An 18,153-nucleotide genomic window follows, 5' to 3' on the forward strand; every position below is an offset into this window, starting at 1 on the left:
TAAGAGTTCTGAGATTAAGATTTAACGTCAGAAACTCTATTTTCTTTAACAAGAAAAGCACAGGAAACAACAGTCTTATGTTTTTTGTTTATTCAAATATTTGTTCATTCGGCAAATGTCTTACATTGCACACAAAGATAGCTAAGGCAAAACAAATTATTTTTAAATAATCTTTCACAGAAAGAATAAGGTGAATGAGAGGACTGAACTTCAACATTTACGAGACTATGCAAGACGATGACAATCACCAACAACACACCAATCAGAATACAGAATCTCTTTCTACACCTAAAGCATTAACTAAAGCATTCCACTGAATTCCGGGCCCTCTCATGCAGCACTGGTGAGCCCTGTAGAATACCTGTCTACTACTCTACACAGTCTAGTGGTCATGACCCTGATGATTGGTCACATGACCTGTGACGTTACAGACAGTAGGGGTCAGCGTGGTGAATAGAGAGCAGGAAGTGCAGTTTCACCATGTGACCCAACTGGACCTCAGGGAGAACATGTGACCTGGAGACCCCTAGTTCATACAGGCGTCACCTCGTCAATCATACTCAACCCCGAGACGGTTATAATCTCAACAACCCCATTTACCCCCACAGACAGTTAGAATCTCACCTACCCAACTCACTGCAGTTACCATCAACCCAACTCATCCCGTTTGTCTCATCCACAGCCAGTGTTACACCCCTGAGGTATATGTCCCTTTAGTACACACACACACTCTCAGAGAAACCTGGACCGAGTATATGTGATGATCTTGATGATATGGATCTTTTAACCTTGAAGATGAGCAGAAACGAGAACTGACACACACACATACTTTGACAGTGACACACACACCCATACACATACACACAGACAAACACACATACTGACACAAACATACAGAATTAATGATGATGCTAATCTGTCTCTAGTCTAGCCTGACTAACATTTTATGATAGACAGCTACGATTACATTTGTGTATTTATTATTAACAAACAATTCATAAATGCTAGAAAAAAGGCATAAATAAAATACTTTCCCCTCAAATAACCTTAATCATGAATTACTATATAGAAGCTTGAGGGGGAGGGAGTGGAGGAGGGAGGGAGGGAGACAAAGAGAAAGACAGAAAGTCTGAGAGGCAGACTTAAACATGTCAAGTTTTAAAAGTGGTAAAGGGAGATGAAAAGAATCGGTCTCCTCATAGACTGACCAGAACATCCTGAGCTAGTGTTAGTTGCATTGTTCTGTAGTAAAGTATTCACAGTGTCATTATCTATACCTAATACTTCCTGTCTGACTACATGAACTGCAACATGCAAGACAAATCCCTATTAGTGCATCTGAGAGAGAGGTAAGGAGAAACCATTTGTCCAGTACAGTAACCATAGCTCCCCCGGAGCAATTTGGAATTGTCTGTCTGACCTAAAAAGGGTCTATTTATAGTTTTCCTCTACGATGACATTGTTTCATATAGAACATCTACTTGTCTGTGAATGCACAATAAATAACACACCTAGAGATAAAGTTATTAGGGGAGTGGGGTTAGTGCTTTGATTTTTAGAAAGTTAACAATGTACAAAAACATTAAATTGTACCATATTCTTGCATTGTTGAGAAACTGTCTGATTTGTGCCACAACAAAAACTTCATGTAGGTAAAATCCAATACCAGAAATCTTCAGCACAAAGCACATAAAAAAACAAAACAACAAATGAACAAAATTAACAGAAGATGTGAGAAAGTAAACTATTGTTTGAACCAGATACAGAACACAGGCAACATGGCTGTTGCTTTGTGTCTTTTCAGCCCCCAAAATGCCTCAAAGTTTGTTTTCTGGGCTGTCGGACTTTGGCGTCCAGAGTCCAGAGTGTGTGATGCTTTGTGCGTAGAGTTGGCTCAGATCAGGTTTTACATGGAGTCAGTAGAAGAAACATATCAGGTGCAGTGTTAGGAAAGAACTTCCAGAGTTAGTGAGGGGCTGGCTTCTGGATCACCAGTGACCTGGTAGAGACACAACAGTGCTGTGGTTCTCAATGAACACTATTTCAGAAATGAAGAAAAACTCTAAATTACACAAGGTCCATAGAAATGTCCAGAAGTAGAGAAGCCCAAAAAGCTTACTGCTCTACATTACATTTAGTCATTTAGCAGACGCTCTTATCCAGAGCGACTTACAGTGAATACAGGGACATTCCCCCGAGGCAAGCAGGGTGAAGTGCCTTGCCCAAGGACACATCGTCATTGGCATGACCGGGAATCGAACTGGCAACCTTCGGATTACTAGCCCGATTCCCTCACCGCTCAGCCACCTGACTCCCTATTACTGCTCTACATAAGTGCATTATGTTTATGGAAGCCAGAGAATTCATGATTTGTATAGCGTCTGTGTTTTACTTGTGAGTGCGCTTATGTGTGTGTTAGTGTGTATGTGTGTGTTGATGCATATACTCTATGTGTGTGTGTGTGCATCTTGATTTTCACTTCTCTGCATCCGCAGGTGTGTGTGTTTCCTCGCTGGTGCCGAGGCTAGGCTCTGCTCTGACATCTCCTCTGCTGGAGTCTGGGGGCGGGGCTGGGGCAGGGGGCGGGGCTGGGGCAGGGTTCTGGGCGGGGCCCGGCGGAAGTTGCTCCCTCCAGCAGGTCAGCTGACTCAAGGTGTCAGAGCCGGTGACATCACAGGCCTGCCCTTGGACCAGCAGGGGGAAAACGTGGTCCACCACCTCACACAGACGGCCGTACCTGAGACACACACACACACACAGACACACACACACATACACACAGGGAACTTAGGATGGATGGAACGGAGAGACCCTTTCAGCCATGACAGGAAGTCAGTGAGAGGGAGACGTACGAGGAGATGTTGGTTTTGGCGTGTTCTTGTATCAGCTCTCCCTTGGGGTTGACGGTGAAGATCCTGTTCAGAGGAACCCCCACCTCCTTGTAAGAGTAGACATCCTGGAGAACACACAACACCACTTCTAACAACAACACTACAAAAAACACAATCTTGATCAACATAATCAACTCTGCAGAACTACTATTCTCAAGACACAAACAGACAAAACCATCTAACACCACCCTACCAGCCCCAGCACCACCACCCTACCAGCCCCAGCACCACCACCCTACCAGCCCTAGCCCCAGCACCACCACCTAGAAGCCCCAGCACCACCACCCTACCAGCCCCAGCACCACCACCCTACCAGCCCCAGCCCCAGCACCACCACCCTACCAGCCCCAGCACCACCACCTAGCAGCCCCAGCACAACCACCCTACCAGCCCCATCACCACCACCTAGCAGCCGCAGCAGGACTAACCGTGGCTCTGTTTCCAAACGCAGCATAGAAGGGCTCAGTGTTGGGTAGGAACAGCTGCTTGATGTCTGTCAGACACTCCACCTTGAACCTCTCGGGCTTCTTCTCTATCACCTCTCTGCCAAGGAGAGAATGAATGCATGTATAATTTATTCACAAGTAAAGTGTGTCATAATGAATACATGCACTTGTATATTTATGGTGTGTATCTATATGGTGTGTGTATGTATGTGTGTGTGTGTGAATGAATCTATATAATGGATGTGTGTTTTTATATGGTGTGTGTGTGTGTGTATGTGTGTGTGTGTGAATGAATCTATATGATGGATGTGTGTTTTTATATGGTGTGTGTGTGTGTGTGTGTATGTGTGTGTGTTTCTATACTATAATGACATGATTGTGTGCGTGTTCCCCACCTGTGCAGGGCAGAGAACAGACTGCTGGGGCTGAGCAGCACAGGGCCCATGGGCAGCATGGTGCCTCGCTCGTTGACCCAGTTCAGGTATCCCCGGGTCATGTCTGCCATGCCTATAGCCCTCGCTGAACAGTACATGAACTTATAACCATTCCTGAGGGAGACAGAAAGAGAGAGAGAGAGTTATTGCTTCCACTCTGGATGTGACTGAGGTGGGGGCCCCCCCCCCACCTGTCAGGGGGGGTTACCTCCTCAATCTATCCTGTCTGTCTGGCAAGAGCAGACTACACCATAAGAAGTTTGTAAACTTCTAGAATGTGTGGTGGCACTCACTGGCTGACGCGGTGGTAGAGCCGGGCGATGCCCTGGTGGGTCCAGTCCTTTCCCAGGGTGGGCAGGATGTGGCCCAGGGTGTCAGATCTGGAGGGTGGGACAGAGCTGTTTACTGGAGTTAAGAGCATGTTGGCACACACACCAAGGTATGGCAAAGCACGGAACACATACACGCATCAAGGCCATACACAGGCTCGGCTCCAGATCAAATGGTGTCATCGCCACCTACCTGGTGATGGTTCCGTCGATGTCGGAGATGACGATCTTGTCGTCCCAGCTCCACAGGTAGATCCTGCCCTGGCATCGGCAGGTGCCCTGGTACTGAGTGGTCACACTGAACACCACATCATTAGGACCGTCCTTCAGCTGCAGACTGGCCTGCACACACACACACACACACACACACACACATGATGACAGAATTAGATGTCTTTGTCAGATGTCATATCATTATATGGAAACAGTAACCCCATAGTAATTAAGTAAGTAACTTTGGTGACAGCTTGAGGTAACGGCCTGTTAACCCAACAGTTACTCCATGGTAATGCCATGGTAACGGGCATCTCACCAGCTGCTCGGAGGTGAGGCGGAGGGTCTTCCTGTAGCAGACGCTCCCTGGGGTCAGCAGGGGCTCCGCCTGGAAGCTTCCTGAGCCCTGATTGGCCGAGCGGTACTCCTCATCACTGGAGGAGGACTCATCCTTCATCCTGAGGGGAGAGCAGATCTCTTGAGTCTGTACTGTCTGGTACACGTCTGTGTTGACAGAGTGTGTTTTATGTCTATTGGGTTTCCTGACGGCCAGACCGTGTATGCTGATTCCTGGTACATACTGTGTGTGTGTGTGATGCCTGGTACATACTGTGTGTGTGTGATGCCTGGTACATACCTGGTAATAGAGGACATAGTGAGGGTTGCCTCCTCCCCCTCCCCTCCTCCTGCCTCTGATATAGAGTCCTGCACACACAGGGGAAACGCTTAGAATACACACTACAACCTGTGTTAGGAGTGTCTGTTGGCAGTTAGCAGTGTCCAGAGTGTGTGGTCAGAGTGTTACGAGTGTGTGTTCTGCTGTTGCGAGTACCGATTTGGAGTCGCTGTTCCTGCCCCTCCAGGAGAACCACCAGCGACCTCCTTTCTTGGGCATCTTCTCTTTCATAATGTTCTCCACTGTGGCCTGCAGCAAACGCACACATGATGCTGAACTAAAACACAACCACAGTGCAAAACATGACCACCCACTGGAAAAAACATAAACACAACTTAACCATGGGGGGGGGGGGGGGAATTATAAAATGAAAAAATGAATTTCTGCACACCCAGATGTGTTTACATCTAACAGCGTGGAAACTGAAAAAGACAACTGTGCTGTGGAGCAGGGCAGTGATGGAGGGATGAGGAAAGAGAGGAAGGGGGAGTGAGAGAGAGAGGCAGGAGGGCAGAGAGAGAGAGAGAGAGAGAGAGAGAGGGGGGCCCTGAGCAGGCGGAACAGCAAACAAACAGGGCAACAGTCAAAGTCACAGACAGACACAATTACAGAGCCAGACTCCCAGACACACACAGACATGCAACAGTCAACAGGGAAGGGCAGGCAGACGCACGGGGCTGGAGCCAAACAGGCTGGGGACACAGTAGGAGAGGAGGCTGAAGGCTGAGTACACATAGCCCAGACACGAGCACTTCGATGGGGCACAGAGAGATGGAGCGAGAGAGAGAGAGGAGGCAGAGAAGAGGGTGGGATAACGGAGGGAGAGAGAGCATGGGAAGCGTTAATGGACGGAGGAAAAAAGGAGAGAGGTAGAGAGAGAGGGGCAAAGGATGGACAGAACGGAGGGAGAGGGAGGGGGCCGAGGAGAAGGTGAGATAGTGAATGGAGAGAGAGGAAAGGGAAGGATGATGGAGGGAGAGGGAGGGAGGGAGAGGGAGGTCAGAAAGGGAGGAACAAACAGAGGGAAGAGATGTGTTTACTGGAGTGTTAGGAGTTAGGAGCATCACTTCCTGGTTAAAGTGGAGGAGGTGGAGGGAGACTGAGGAAGGTACGGTCACAGATAACCAACACACACAAAGCAGGGTTGGTAAAAACTGCTAGAATATTACTTCATTCGATTTATACAGATACTATTCACCCAAAACAGGAATTACAAAACAAACAAGCACAAAGAAAGAGTCAGAGACGTGGCCTAAGCTTGTCTCTCTGTCTATATCTAGTAAAGCAATACTGTGGTTTATAACATATTGTCAAACAGTACAAGTGATGAGACATGAATAAAGTTTCTAGCAGTCGGGATTCACGATTACAGTCAAAACTAAGTCTATCACCCAGGAAGAAAGATAACTAGCAAATATCTGATCCATGAAGAACAGACATCCTGGACAAACTTCTACAACTAGGGCAATGATGAGTCAACATGGAGGAATCAGCTGCATTTCTGATCCTGGCCACCAGAGGGTGTTTGTTCTTACCTTTGGCAGAGGCTTCTGGTAGACCTGCATGGCCAGCATGATAGGAGCAGCACTGGTCCAGTTGTAGTACCTAGGCAACAGCAGGATGACATCACATACTCTGCTGTATTCTACTGTCACTCTACTCTCTCTCTACTGGTCCTATATGCTCTATTCAGCTTTCCCCGCAGCATTGGCCGGAAGGCATGCTGTGTTTCCACTTTACACAACCGATCGATATGTGATTGATGATAATTCGATTGGGAGAAAAGACGCATTCCAGAATACAAGTAATGTGGTGTTTTGTACACACCAAACACAGGAAGTAGGTAGTCACATTACGAACCCTTTTGAACCAAGAGTACTTACTTGGTTCCAATCTTCACCACCAGGTTTGGGTCATCGATGATGGACGGATTCTCTGAGAATTGCTGGTAGGAGATAGCTCTCTCTTGGAACTCGACTGGTAGACAGGCAGTCAGACCCACAGAGAGACAGAGACACAGGAAATAAAACACTGTCAGACAGGATCCACAAGGAGCAACATCGAAAGAGTCAAAGTTACCAGTGATTCCAACTCCTCCACATCCCTGTAAGTGTTGAGACGCGGCCAGTGTGTTCACCTGCAGTTATCTCTCTGTTGTCAGTGAGTCCTCCGCACAGGGAGATGGCGATGTTGGGCAGGTCTCCTATCTGGTCAGACAAGCTGTCCACGCCGCTGTCCACTCCGCTGCCGGCTAAGGACTGAGGTGATTGGCTGGCGCTCCGCACGCCCATCTCTGACCCCACCTTCACGGAGCTGCTGCCCCCGTCACTGGGGGTCAGGGTCACGCTCAGTCAGGTGTGCCACTACACTGGAGCTTTTGCTTACAGCATGGTAGTTCCTGTAGTCTGTTTGTGTGTGTGTAGGGTATGTCTGTATGTGTGTCTGTGCATGTGTATGTGTGTCATCACCTCTTGGGGAAGTAGAGAGCAGCCACCTCCGGCTCCAGATCAGTGATGTCATCCAAGTAGATCCCATCAGATCCCAGGTGGCGGCTCCTCTTGTCTACACACAAACACACACACACACACAAATACATACACACATACGCAATAAATATTTATTACAGAAACAGTGCTCAAGAAGATTGAGTCATTCATTGTCAACACTGAGTTCTTCACGTGTTTCGTTCATAACTCATTCGGGTATTCCAAATACATTCATATGACAAAGGAGGCGGGGTTGAAAGGTACCATACCGTTCTTCTTGGAGGGAGAGTCTGTGGGTCTGACTGGGCTCCCCCTGTTGCCCCCCCCCTCCAAGACAGGAAGCAGACGGGCAGCTGTGGCCCCCTCCACTTCTCTGCAGGCCGCACTCACACACTCCATCTCCCGCCCAGCCCCAGCCCCAGCCCCCGGCCTGGTGTCCCTGAGCTGGGGCACAGTGAGGGTGAGGGAGTGGGGGCCAGTGTCTGGGGGGGCCTGGTCTCCAGAGATGGTCCTGAAGTGTGTGCTGTCAGACACACGGATGGAGACAGGAGCCATAGTGGAACCAGCGGGGTCTGTACTGTGAGAGGGAGGGAGGAGAGAGGGCTGGAGGAGACAGAAGGAGAGAAAGAAGGAGAAATTAGTGTGACGCACAGTTTAAGACATATATCATCCCTCTATTCTCCCTCCCTCCCTCCCTCCTACCTGTGCAGCATGTGGCAGCTCTCCCCAGGCCCACAACATCTCAGGGTTGTCTCTGCCCTGATTGGCCAGCTCCGTCTCGCTCCTCGGCATGGATGTGTGGGAGTCATTGGCAATGCTATGCAACAGACAATGGCAACATTTACAATTAGTGAACAGATAATATGGATGAAGGTTGAAGCAAAAACTATCAAACTGTCTATGTGAGAGAACAGAGGGAGAAGGAGAGAGAAAAAGAGAGAGTGATAGAGGGGGGAGGAGGAGGTTGTCTACCTGATCGAGGATGGAAAGAGAGACGTCTGCTGTGGACAGGAGATGGAGAGACCACCGGAGGGAGGCAAAGAGAGAGAGCACATCTGCTCTACCATGGTGCTGGAGAGAGAGAGAGAGAGAGAGAGAGAGAGAGAGAGAGAGAGAGAGAGAGAGAGAGAGAGAGAGAGAGAGAGAGAGAGAGAGAGTTACACAGGTCACAGGAATGGTTCGGGGGTCTGGTTCTTCTGTCATTACTGGAACACATGAATAAAGAAGCTGTGGTGTGTGGAAGCCGGGCGCTACCTCTGGGAGCGGGTCCACTCTGGTTCTGAGCGGAGGAAGGAGGAACGTCTGCTGCTCTGCATGGCAGCCTTGGAGGATCTGCAGCACAAACACACACGTCAGACATGCATGACACACACACACACACACACATACACACACTGAGAGACACACACCCATACACACGTACACAAATTCTGAAACACACACAAATACCCCAGTCTGCCCATTAATTTGTGTCCGTAACATTCTGAATGAAGCAGCTTGAGTGTTCTTTTAACTCCAGTCACAGGAAAACTAGACAAACACTACAGCTCTGTCACTCATCGATAGGAATCTGCAGTCACAAGGGACTTGGGTGTGTGTATGTGTACTGGTATGCATTCGCAGAAGTGTGTGTGTGTGTCCTGTTTCTCTCAAAACAGCAAGAGGTGGACATAGAGGCCAAAGAACACATGGTGTTGTCTGCCCCCCCCCCAGCCCCCCTCCACACACACACACACACACACACGCAAGGAACTGGCTGTGATTCTTCAATTTCAGAGAGAACATTGTGACCGCTGACGAAGCTTGTTTACCTCTGCAGTGGAGCAGAGCAGTTCTTGCACACACACGTGGACAGACACACACACACACTCACACACACACACACACACACACACAGACAAACACACACATGCAGGACAAGAAATCCCATAAGCTGCTATCTTTCGGTTCCTGATGAGTCCCCAGCAAGAGTAACTGAAATGGACTTTCAGATCTGTGTTCCATTAGTCTTTCAGTCTCAACCCAAATGCAGACACACACACACACACACACACCTACCTGATGTTGTCATCCTCCCTCTCCTCATCTGAGCTCATGTCGATGGTGAACATGTCTTCATCTTCATCAGAGTACTCCCCGCTCTCCTCCCTCCTCCCGCTCTCTCCCCGCACCTTCCTCCTCCTCTTCCTCCTCTTCTTCATCATCCCTCCTTCCTGCTGGGACCCCAGGACAGGAAGAGAGGTGCCGGGGGCGGGATCAGTGTTGCGGGACACGCCCCTCCCGAGCTGGGCCTCCATCAGCCCCGCCCCTTCAGACAGGATTGGTGAGGTCGCCAGGTAGGGGGGAATCACTTCCTGTCGGGACAGGAAATGAACTAGATCAGATAAAGCTGTACAATGAGACGGATTCGTGTGTGTACGCATGTGTGTGTGTATGTGTGTGTACGCATGTGTGTGTGTGTGTGCACAGTAAGGGACATATATTTACATGCATGTTGGTATATACTAATGGCTCGAAGAGACTATATGGCGTATGAATAATAACAAACATCCACAGGACCCCAGATGGGCTGAGGGCTACTGTGTATCTGGAGCAAAAGCCCCCCCCCCCACAGTCATGGGGCATGGTAACATCATGGTAACGGTGCGGTAAAGCCATGTTGAAGACTATAATACCACGGTAGCAACACGGTACCAGGGGCCGGACTCCAGAGCTGGGCTGCGTGTGTTATGCGTACAGAATATGAAACATGGAATTCTGACTCCATAAATAGACCTGTGCTCTTCCCGTCTGAGTTTGGAAGAAGAGAGGATGGGGGGGGGGGGGGGCTGTGACAGGGGGACGCTATGTTTAGGAGAGCAGAGGAGAGGACAAGGCCCCGCCATCTCTCTTTCTGTCTAAAACCCATACGGAGTCACACACACACGCACGCACACACACACCCACACACACACACACATGCACAAACACACACACATGCACATGAACAGCAGAGAGATTAAACAGTCAACAGATTATTGAGCCACTCAGTGTGTAAATACACAATAAATCCTCTTATTTATGCAAAGCTTCTAGTTGGAGCACTGTTTTGGTAAAGCCTTTACCAGGGACTGACCAGAGCACCCACTCACAGACAAACAAGTAGGCAGGCGGGTGGGCAGACAGACAGTTCATCTGAGCCTGCAGATTATGAATGCTGTTTTTTAATTCTGTGCTGGGGAAAGAGCCAATCGTTCCCTCCCTCTGCTCTTCATCAGTCCTTCCACCCATCTCACCCACTGCTCCCTTTCTCTCATCCTAACCCCCTCTCCTTTCTAACCTCATCCCTCTTTCCCCGCCCTCCCTCCTAGCTCCATCCCTCTCTCCCCTCTCCTCATAGCTCCATCCCTCTCCCCCCTTCTTCTCCTAGCTCCATCCCTCTCTCCCCTCTCCTACTAATTCCATCCCTCTCTCCCCTCTCCTCATAGCTCCATCCCTCTCCCCCCTCTTCTCCTAGCTCCATCCCTCTCTCCCCTCTCCCCTCTCCTCCTAACTCCATCCCTCTGTCCTCTCTCCTCTCCTCCTTGTAGCTATGACTCATGTGTTAACCTAGAGCTGATGTTGACATCTCAGCACATGAATTATATAACACACTCTAATGACTGCTTCATATGAACACTTGGACTCGGGCAGTTGTGTGTGTGTGTGTGTGTTGGGTTTAGGATTTGGGGCACTGACTGTGGTTGAGGTTAGTGTGTATGTAACAGTGTGGCCCTGACTGTATGTGTGTGTGTGTGTGTGTCTGTGCTAGTCTCATACCAGCATGTTTTCCGTCTCCTTGACAAAGAAGGCCTCTCCATTCTCCCCCAGCTTCATATGCAGGCTCACTGGCTCCCCATTGATCTCTATGTCCACCTGGAACACACAAGCGACTTACACTTACACACAGGAGCACATCTCTTCACATTGATCTCAATATATTTTTCTGTCTTTCATTCATTCACTCTCTCTTTCTTTCTCTTTAATGACATAAATGTTCTCCAATGTCTTCTCTCCATTTCCTCCACCGATGTCGAACCACTCCAGCCAGTGCCCTTTGTCCCAATGCCCCTTTACCTAGATCTCCATTTACACACGGACACAAACACACACACCGACACACACACAGACACACACACACCTGATACCCCTGACCCCCTCACCAGTTTTTCTCTGGAGTGGAAGACCCCCATCTTGCCAAAGCGCACGTGGAAGGGGGAGCACTGCAGCGTGCCATCGGGCCGGCGCACCACGATCACGTCGATGCAGCCTGAGAGGGTGGCAGGGTTCAGGCCCCGGTACAGCTCCTTCACCTGGACAAACACCTGGCCCGCCAGCTGGCCCACGTAGTTCATGGTCTGAGACTGGGGAGGGAGGGAGGGTAGCAGGGGGAGAAGTGGGGGGAGAGAAAGAGAAAAGGAATAGGGGAAGAGCAGCAGGGGAGGTGAGAATTGAGGGGCAGAAAGAGGAAAGGACAAGGGAGGGAAAGGAGAACAATTACACAGTTAACTGAATGCTTTTTTACATCTTTACAACAGTCTTTAACAACAGGAGAGCTGTGAGCATTAAGAGACTGGAGATACCAAGAAGTTTGACCTGGGACCTCTGCTCTCCCTCTGAGAACTACACACACACACACACACACACACATGCAGACACATCGCTGGTGGCTTTTAGAACTGTTATCTAAAGTAATACACACTTGTCTCTCTCCCTCCCTCTCGTTTTCTCACTCACACATACGCACTCCACACGCACACACACACACGTGCCAGCACACAGTGCAGCGTGTTGTGCTGGCATTTAGATAGAGGTTTATGTGCATTCCATGCCAGTCACTGTGAGGAACAGATGGGCACTAATACCCTGTCCTAACACCCAGAGGACACGCACAGCACCCAACTCACTAAAGATCCTGCCATACTAAGTTAGAATAGTCTCCAGAGTCTGTACAGGTTTAAACTATCAAGAAGAGAGAAAGAATATCAACTGCATCACTGCTGATATTGGATGATGGTTTAACATGCACTAATTGCTCATTGAAAATGTATTGAGGAATTAGGTATCTATTTCGCAACTACTAAGCTACTTTTGAAGATCTAGTGATGTGCTGTTAAGCATCCATAAATAACAGACATTCAACTGGCCAACTGTCAACCAGTTACAGTAACAACATTCTGGGGATTGTCCTCAGGGGAATCACTGTCAAACACAGACCACCAACAGCAAGCTGACCTATTGACCTTTGTACAAATAATTTGTGTTGACAGCTGGTGGATAGACTGAAAGTGTCTCACTGGCAGGACAGGTTTATGATGAGATACACCTGCAAAGCCTGAGTCATAGCATCTGACATGCCTGCACATATACCTACATACACACCAACACACAGATGCACACACACACTGAGAAAGACACACACCCACACAAAAGACAATCTCATCTTTTGCATGCACACACACACACACACACACACACACACACACACACACACAGACTTTCCTTCGCACACACATACACACAAACACACTCTCTGTCCTGTTCACACACAACACACAAACACACAGAATAGGACACAGCGTGCAAGACAGATGGCTTGATGTTCCATTGGCAGAAAGTTCCTCACCCTAATGATATAACGGATAGCTCACGCCCATGTAATACTGAGCCTCCTATGGAGATATCAACTAGGCCTGGAGTCATAACACAGATATGTAGAATAACACAGCAAGGGCTGAATGCATAAGTATTGCCTACTTCATCTTATATCCAAAGGTAAATATAAGATACATACAGTATATCTGGTTTTGTAGTTCTTATATTCGTCTCTCTTCATTCCTTCTTTTATTACCCTTTTTATCTTCCTCTCTTGTCTACCATGGCATTTAAGAGTGGTTACATAATTGACTACACACACACGCGCCCAAGCACACAAAAAACACAGGGGTCATCCCCTTCTGTACACAAACACACGTGTTCACACAGGAACTCATTCAGCTGGAGGGCTTCCTCTGTTTCCTCCTCAAGGACATGAACCTGCTTCCTGGTTTCCCACCAATCAGGGGGCACCAAAACAACCCAGCACTGCTTACCCTTACCCTGGACTGCAGGTGGATCACAGGGAAAGACAAACAACCACCATGTCCACTGATACGCACACTTATGGTACACACACTTACAGTATGCATGTGTATACACACTTACAGCTACACACTCAAACACAAACTGCACATAGACACTTAATGTTACAGTTATGTCAGTACTTGATTAAAGTGAAGAATTCCGCCTTCCGGTGATATCCAGGGCTAGGTTCATAGGGTTAGTGAATATAAGAGGTCATCCACACTAATTTGCCTTCAATTTCTCTCTTTCTCTCTCTCTCTCTCTCTCTCTCTCTCTCTCTCTCTCTCTCTCTCTCTCTCTCTCTCTCTCTCTCTCTCTCTCTCTCACACACACACACACACACACACGCGCACAAGCACAAATGACATACAGGGGTCACGTGAGCAGCACCGACTCACCCATCCCAAGACTGTCTGACAGCACGGGCGACTGACTTGTCACCAGTGAATGGCTGAAGCCGCTACAGACCTCATCCTTAGAGACTGGTGAACTGCGTGTTTACTATGCTCATGTTTACAATGATTCATGCCAATGTGGAATAAACAGATAGCCTATCCACGAACACATATTCCCATTCAAATGATCGATTTCCTTTTAGAGAATTTGCATGTGATTAGCCCCGCAGAAATTATATATGATAAATATCATATAAGCATCATATGATTATACGATTAATAAGCCAGCTAATTACAAATAAAAACACATATGATGTAGAACACTGCATGGACAGTAACGGTGAAACGTCGCTTTGCTCAAAGTCAGTCTATATAGAAAAACCAGATGTCAGAATATGTAAACAACCGCCCGGTTCTACCGCTTGTGTATGGCTGGCATGGTTTCCCACACATAAAGCTATAACCCATGCTGAAAAGACCGCACATATCCTTCATTGTCTATTCCTACAAATGGTACAGTACAAGTGTAGACAACCCGCTAAATATGAGCGCTGCACATAGAAAATTCATACATACATTATTGAAGGCAATTCGCTTCAATATCTCGTAGCCATCAAAATATCGTTCCGATGTCTCGATTTTGCGACTCACTTATAGTCTTATTTCAACTGCTGGGACGCTTACACATTGTAACACCTCTTGAATCGCGTCTGACATCTGATCTTGCATAGTGTATTTAAAGCGCTGGGAATATCTGTCCTCCCAGAAAAGAATTGTCTACCATTTCTACGTCACTGAAAGTAAACGGTCCAATCGGGGCCCACCAATCCGAGAGGCGGCGCGTTGATTTAACACGAGCAAGTGTTGTAGCCAATTTTACATCCTTTTCTTAGTAAGACCTCAAATTATTAGTTCGGTTTAATATTGCACAAACTTCCCTACACTACTTTGATGGGAATCATTATATTCTTTTTCTAAAAGAATAGGAAAAGTAAATGTGCATTCCAAATCAGTGACAGGCTCATAAACCATGTGCCTCAGGCCCAAGGCTGTCTTTACTACACTGACGGTAATTCACTCTTTCTCCAGATAGTGTTTATCATTTACCTTAGGTGGGGCTGGACTGTACATATGGCCTTGGTATATGCATGCATGGCTGGTTAGCGCCCCAAGCAAACACAGAGAGGATGAGGGGGAAATGCCCTTTAAGCTCATTCCCGTGATAAGATCCTTTCACTGATAAATCCATATATGGCACAATGTATGGCTTCTTAGAGCGGTGTCTTGTGTAATCGTACATTGGTATGCATCAAAGCCTGCAGTGCCTTTTTTAGAAACGTATACGCACACACACACACACACACACACACACACACACACACACACACACACACACACACACACACACACACATACACACACACACACACATACACACTGACACACAAGCTATGCACACATGCACTCGATCTCTGCCATGCATGAATACTGTACCCACAACCAAACAACCACTGCAAAGAAAATAGTCATCAGGATGTGTTTGCTAACAGTGTCCTGTCTTTGCTTGCCAGACTTCCATTCAAACTGCATGCAAATTACACAGCAGGGCTACAGTCCAAAACCCTAACAAATGGATCGATGCTATGCAGCCATGCCAGCCCATATTGAGAAGCATCCTTAGTTATATATATATATATGCTGAGGGGAGATCACATCTCTGTGCTTCTTAGTGGTCAGCTAGCTCAGTTATGGCTCCAGAATTCCAAGAACAGCATTGGGATGTTGTTTATGACATCACAGCCCTCCTTCCCTGTTACTTGACCCTGAGTTACCCCGAGCTGCCGAAGGGGAGACCGAGTCTTGTTTGTTATTCTTAGGTGTGCATGTGTGTGTACACGTGTGTGATCTGTATTTCTTCCAGTCTGCGAGGCTTGCTCTGCTATAGTAGTAACAGTGGAACTGCTGAAGGAATGTTGTTTTCTCAAAGACCTTCCAGCTAAAGTCAACAGCCGTGTGTAAGACAGAGAGAGATAGAGATCGAGAGAGAGTGAGAGAGTGAGTGAGAAATAGAGGGAGAGGGGGGGAGGAAGAGAGAGAAAGGGAGGGAGACAGAAAGAGAGCTAGAAAGAGAAAGAAAGAGAACGAGAGAAACAAGGAGAGAGATAGAAAGAAAAAAAGGGAGAGAGAGAATCAGAGACAAAGAAACAGTTAGATGGAGAGAGAGAGAGTTAGAGAGAGAGAGAGAGAGAGAGAGAGAGAAAGAAAGAGAGAGAGAAGCCCTCTACAGGTTACAGTACTTGTGTGCAAGTGTGCACTGTGTGTTTGACAGACAAGTCCTGGCACATGCTGGCACGCCTGGTGCCAAGCCACATTGCGGACAGGTGATGCCGGTGACAGGTTGTGGTTGGCAGTGACAGAGCGTCCTGGCCTCTCCAGCCCTGTCGGAGACTCCACACGTCCACTCGTCACAGTGTGTCCCTGCATCTGGCGAGCACACCTGAACCTCAGAACCCCGGGAGAAACAGCAGCACGTGCTGCGCTTCTAGGAATTCCTTGTGTGGTGTGTGTGTGTTTCGGTGTGAGCCCAGGTCTACAGTAACTTCTCCCAGCAACAGTAAAATAGTTTGCCATTAGATGGGATTATAATTAATGGTCATTGTTTATTGGCAATTAAAGTTGTCAGTCAACAAAGCCAACTCATGAACTTTAAAGGTCTGTGATTTTCAACTTAAATCTTGAACATTGATCATGTGTTTGTGAGTATAGTAGTCCACCTCTCAAAAACATGAGAGAAAGAGTGAGAGAACTGAAGAGAATGTTGGCATGAGCAAGTCGGAGCGAGAACAAGAAGAAGAGAGGGAAAAAGTGAGAGAGGGTAGAGAGAGAGAAAAAAGACCTTTCAGTCTAATCTCCCCCTCGGAACTCTGGGGTCAAGAATGCATTCACTTCGTCACCACGGAGACGAGGGGCAGGGGGGAGTCGACTGGGATGGGTTCTCTGGACCAATGAGAGCAGCTGCTAAGGGGCTCATGATGAGCTCCCTGCTGGCCCCTCCCCCCCGGCATGGAGTGTTGAGACATTCCAGAACGCTGGGAAAGCTTGGTGTTTACCACCACTCACCTATTGTGTTTCCCACAGACTGGGGACACCGTGTTTCATGGGAGCAGTAACAAGAGATCACACTACCCCAACGTGACTGGCCTGACTGACTGAGAACACACACACACACACACACACACACACACACACACACACACACACACATAAACAGGTGTATACTAGACACACATGAACACATGCAGACATCCTGTGTACTGAATAACTATTGCTGATAAACCCCATTGATTCCTACCCTCTCTTATTCTCCCTCTCTCTCTCTCTCTCTCTCTCTCTCTCTCTCTCTCTCTCTCTCTCTCTCTCTCTCTCTCTCTCTCTCTCTCTCTCTGTCTCCCTCTCTCCAGTGAACTCCAGGAATCAACAAAGGGTGTCCCCAACTTTGAGTGTTGCGTAACAGCTTGTGGGGGGAGTGACCTCAGTCAACTCTCTTCGGACCCAGGCTCCGCCCACCTCCTTATAAGGGAGGATCCCTTGTAAGGGATCCTCCCCACTGCACTACAGGACTGTGAAGTTGGTCTTTAAAATCATCTACAAATATTTCATGAACTGCTGAAGGGATCACTTGAGAGAGAGAGAGAAAACTGTGTTCTTGCTTGAATTCCAGATTTTTAGTTTAGCTTTTTTAGGTTGGTTGATTGATTAAACATAGGATCTAATGATAGCACATCAAAGTCTATACGTTTAACACAAAGCTGATGTATCAGACACACACACAGACAGCCTTACCCAGGTCCATGTCTCAAGGCTTTCGTTATCACTGTATTCTTCCGGATTCTCCTCTGTAGTCATGGTTCCATGGTAAGGCGCTGGCACTGTACGATCCAGAATGTGTGCATTTGTTTCAGAATGTTAGAACCAGCTGATCTGACTGTGGAATCCTGTAAAACTGACTAGCCGGTCTCCTGCAAGGGACTATATACTGGTTCTGGAGATGTTGTGGGACTAATTTTACCATGCGTGTTCCCAGAAGGACGTTCCTGGGTGAAATGTGAGAAGGGTGAGGAGCTAGGCTCCTGACACCCAGA

At 47.8% G+C, this 18,153-nt stretch overlaps 1 protein-coding gene across 1 annotated transcript; it reads right to left on the minus strand.

Annotated features, from left to right (window-relative positions):
* Window positions 1-73: 73 nt before the first annotated feature.
* lpin1a (lipin 1a) lies at window positions 74-18,000 on the minus strand. Its single transcript, XM_067260159.1, has 21 exons — window positions 17,855-18,000; window positions 11,657-11,857; window positions 11,274-11,369; window positions 9,534-9,829; window positions 8,730-8,807; window positions 8,448-8,546; window positions 8,178-8,292; window positions 7,745-8,078; window positions 7,458-7,551; window positions 7,127-7,317; window positions 6,873-6,966; window positions 6,525-6,594; window positions 5,146-5,238; window positions 4,951-5,018; window positions 4,633-4,771; window positions 4,294-4,442; window positions 4,065-4,151; window positions 3,733-3,885; window positions 3,320-3,434; window positions 2,853-2,956; window positions 74-2,737 (listed from the first exon to the last, which is right to left on the minus strand). The coding sequence occupies exons 1-21, from the start codon at window positions 17,915-17,917 to the stop codon at window positions 2,476-2,478; spliced, it is 2,901 nt and encodes a 966-aa protein (XP_067116260.1). The 5' UTR covers window positions 17,918-18,000; the 3' UTR covers window positions 74-2,475.
* Window positions 18,001-18,153: the final 153 nt, after the last annotated feature.

Source organism: Osmerus mordax, chromosome 22, assembly GCF_038355195.1.
Source record: "Osmerus mordax isolate fOsmMor3 chromosome 22, fOsmMor3.pri, whole genome shotgun sequence".
Taxonomy (NCBI): Eukaryota; Metazoa; Chordata; class Actinopteri; order Osmeriformes; family Osmeridae; genus Osmerus; species Osmerus mordax.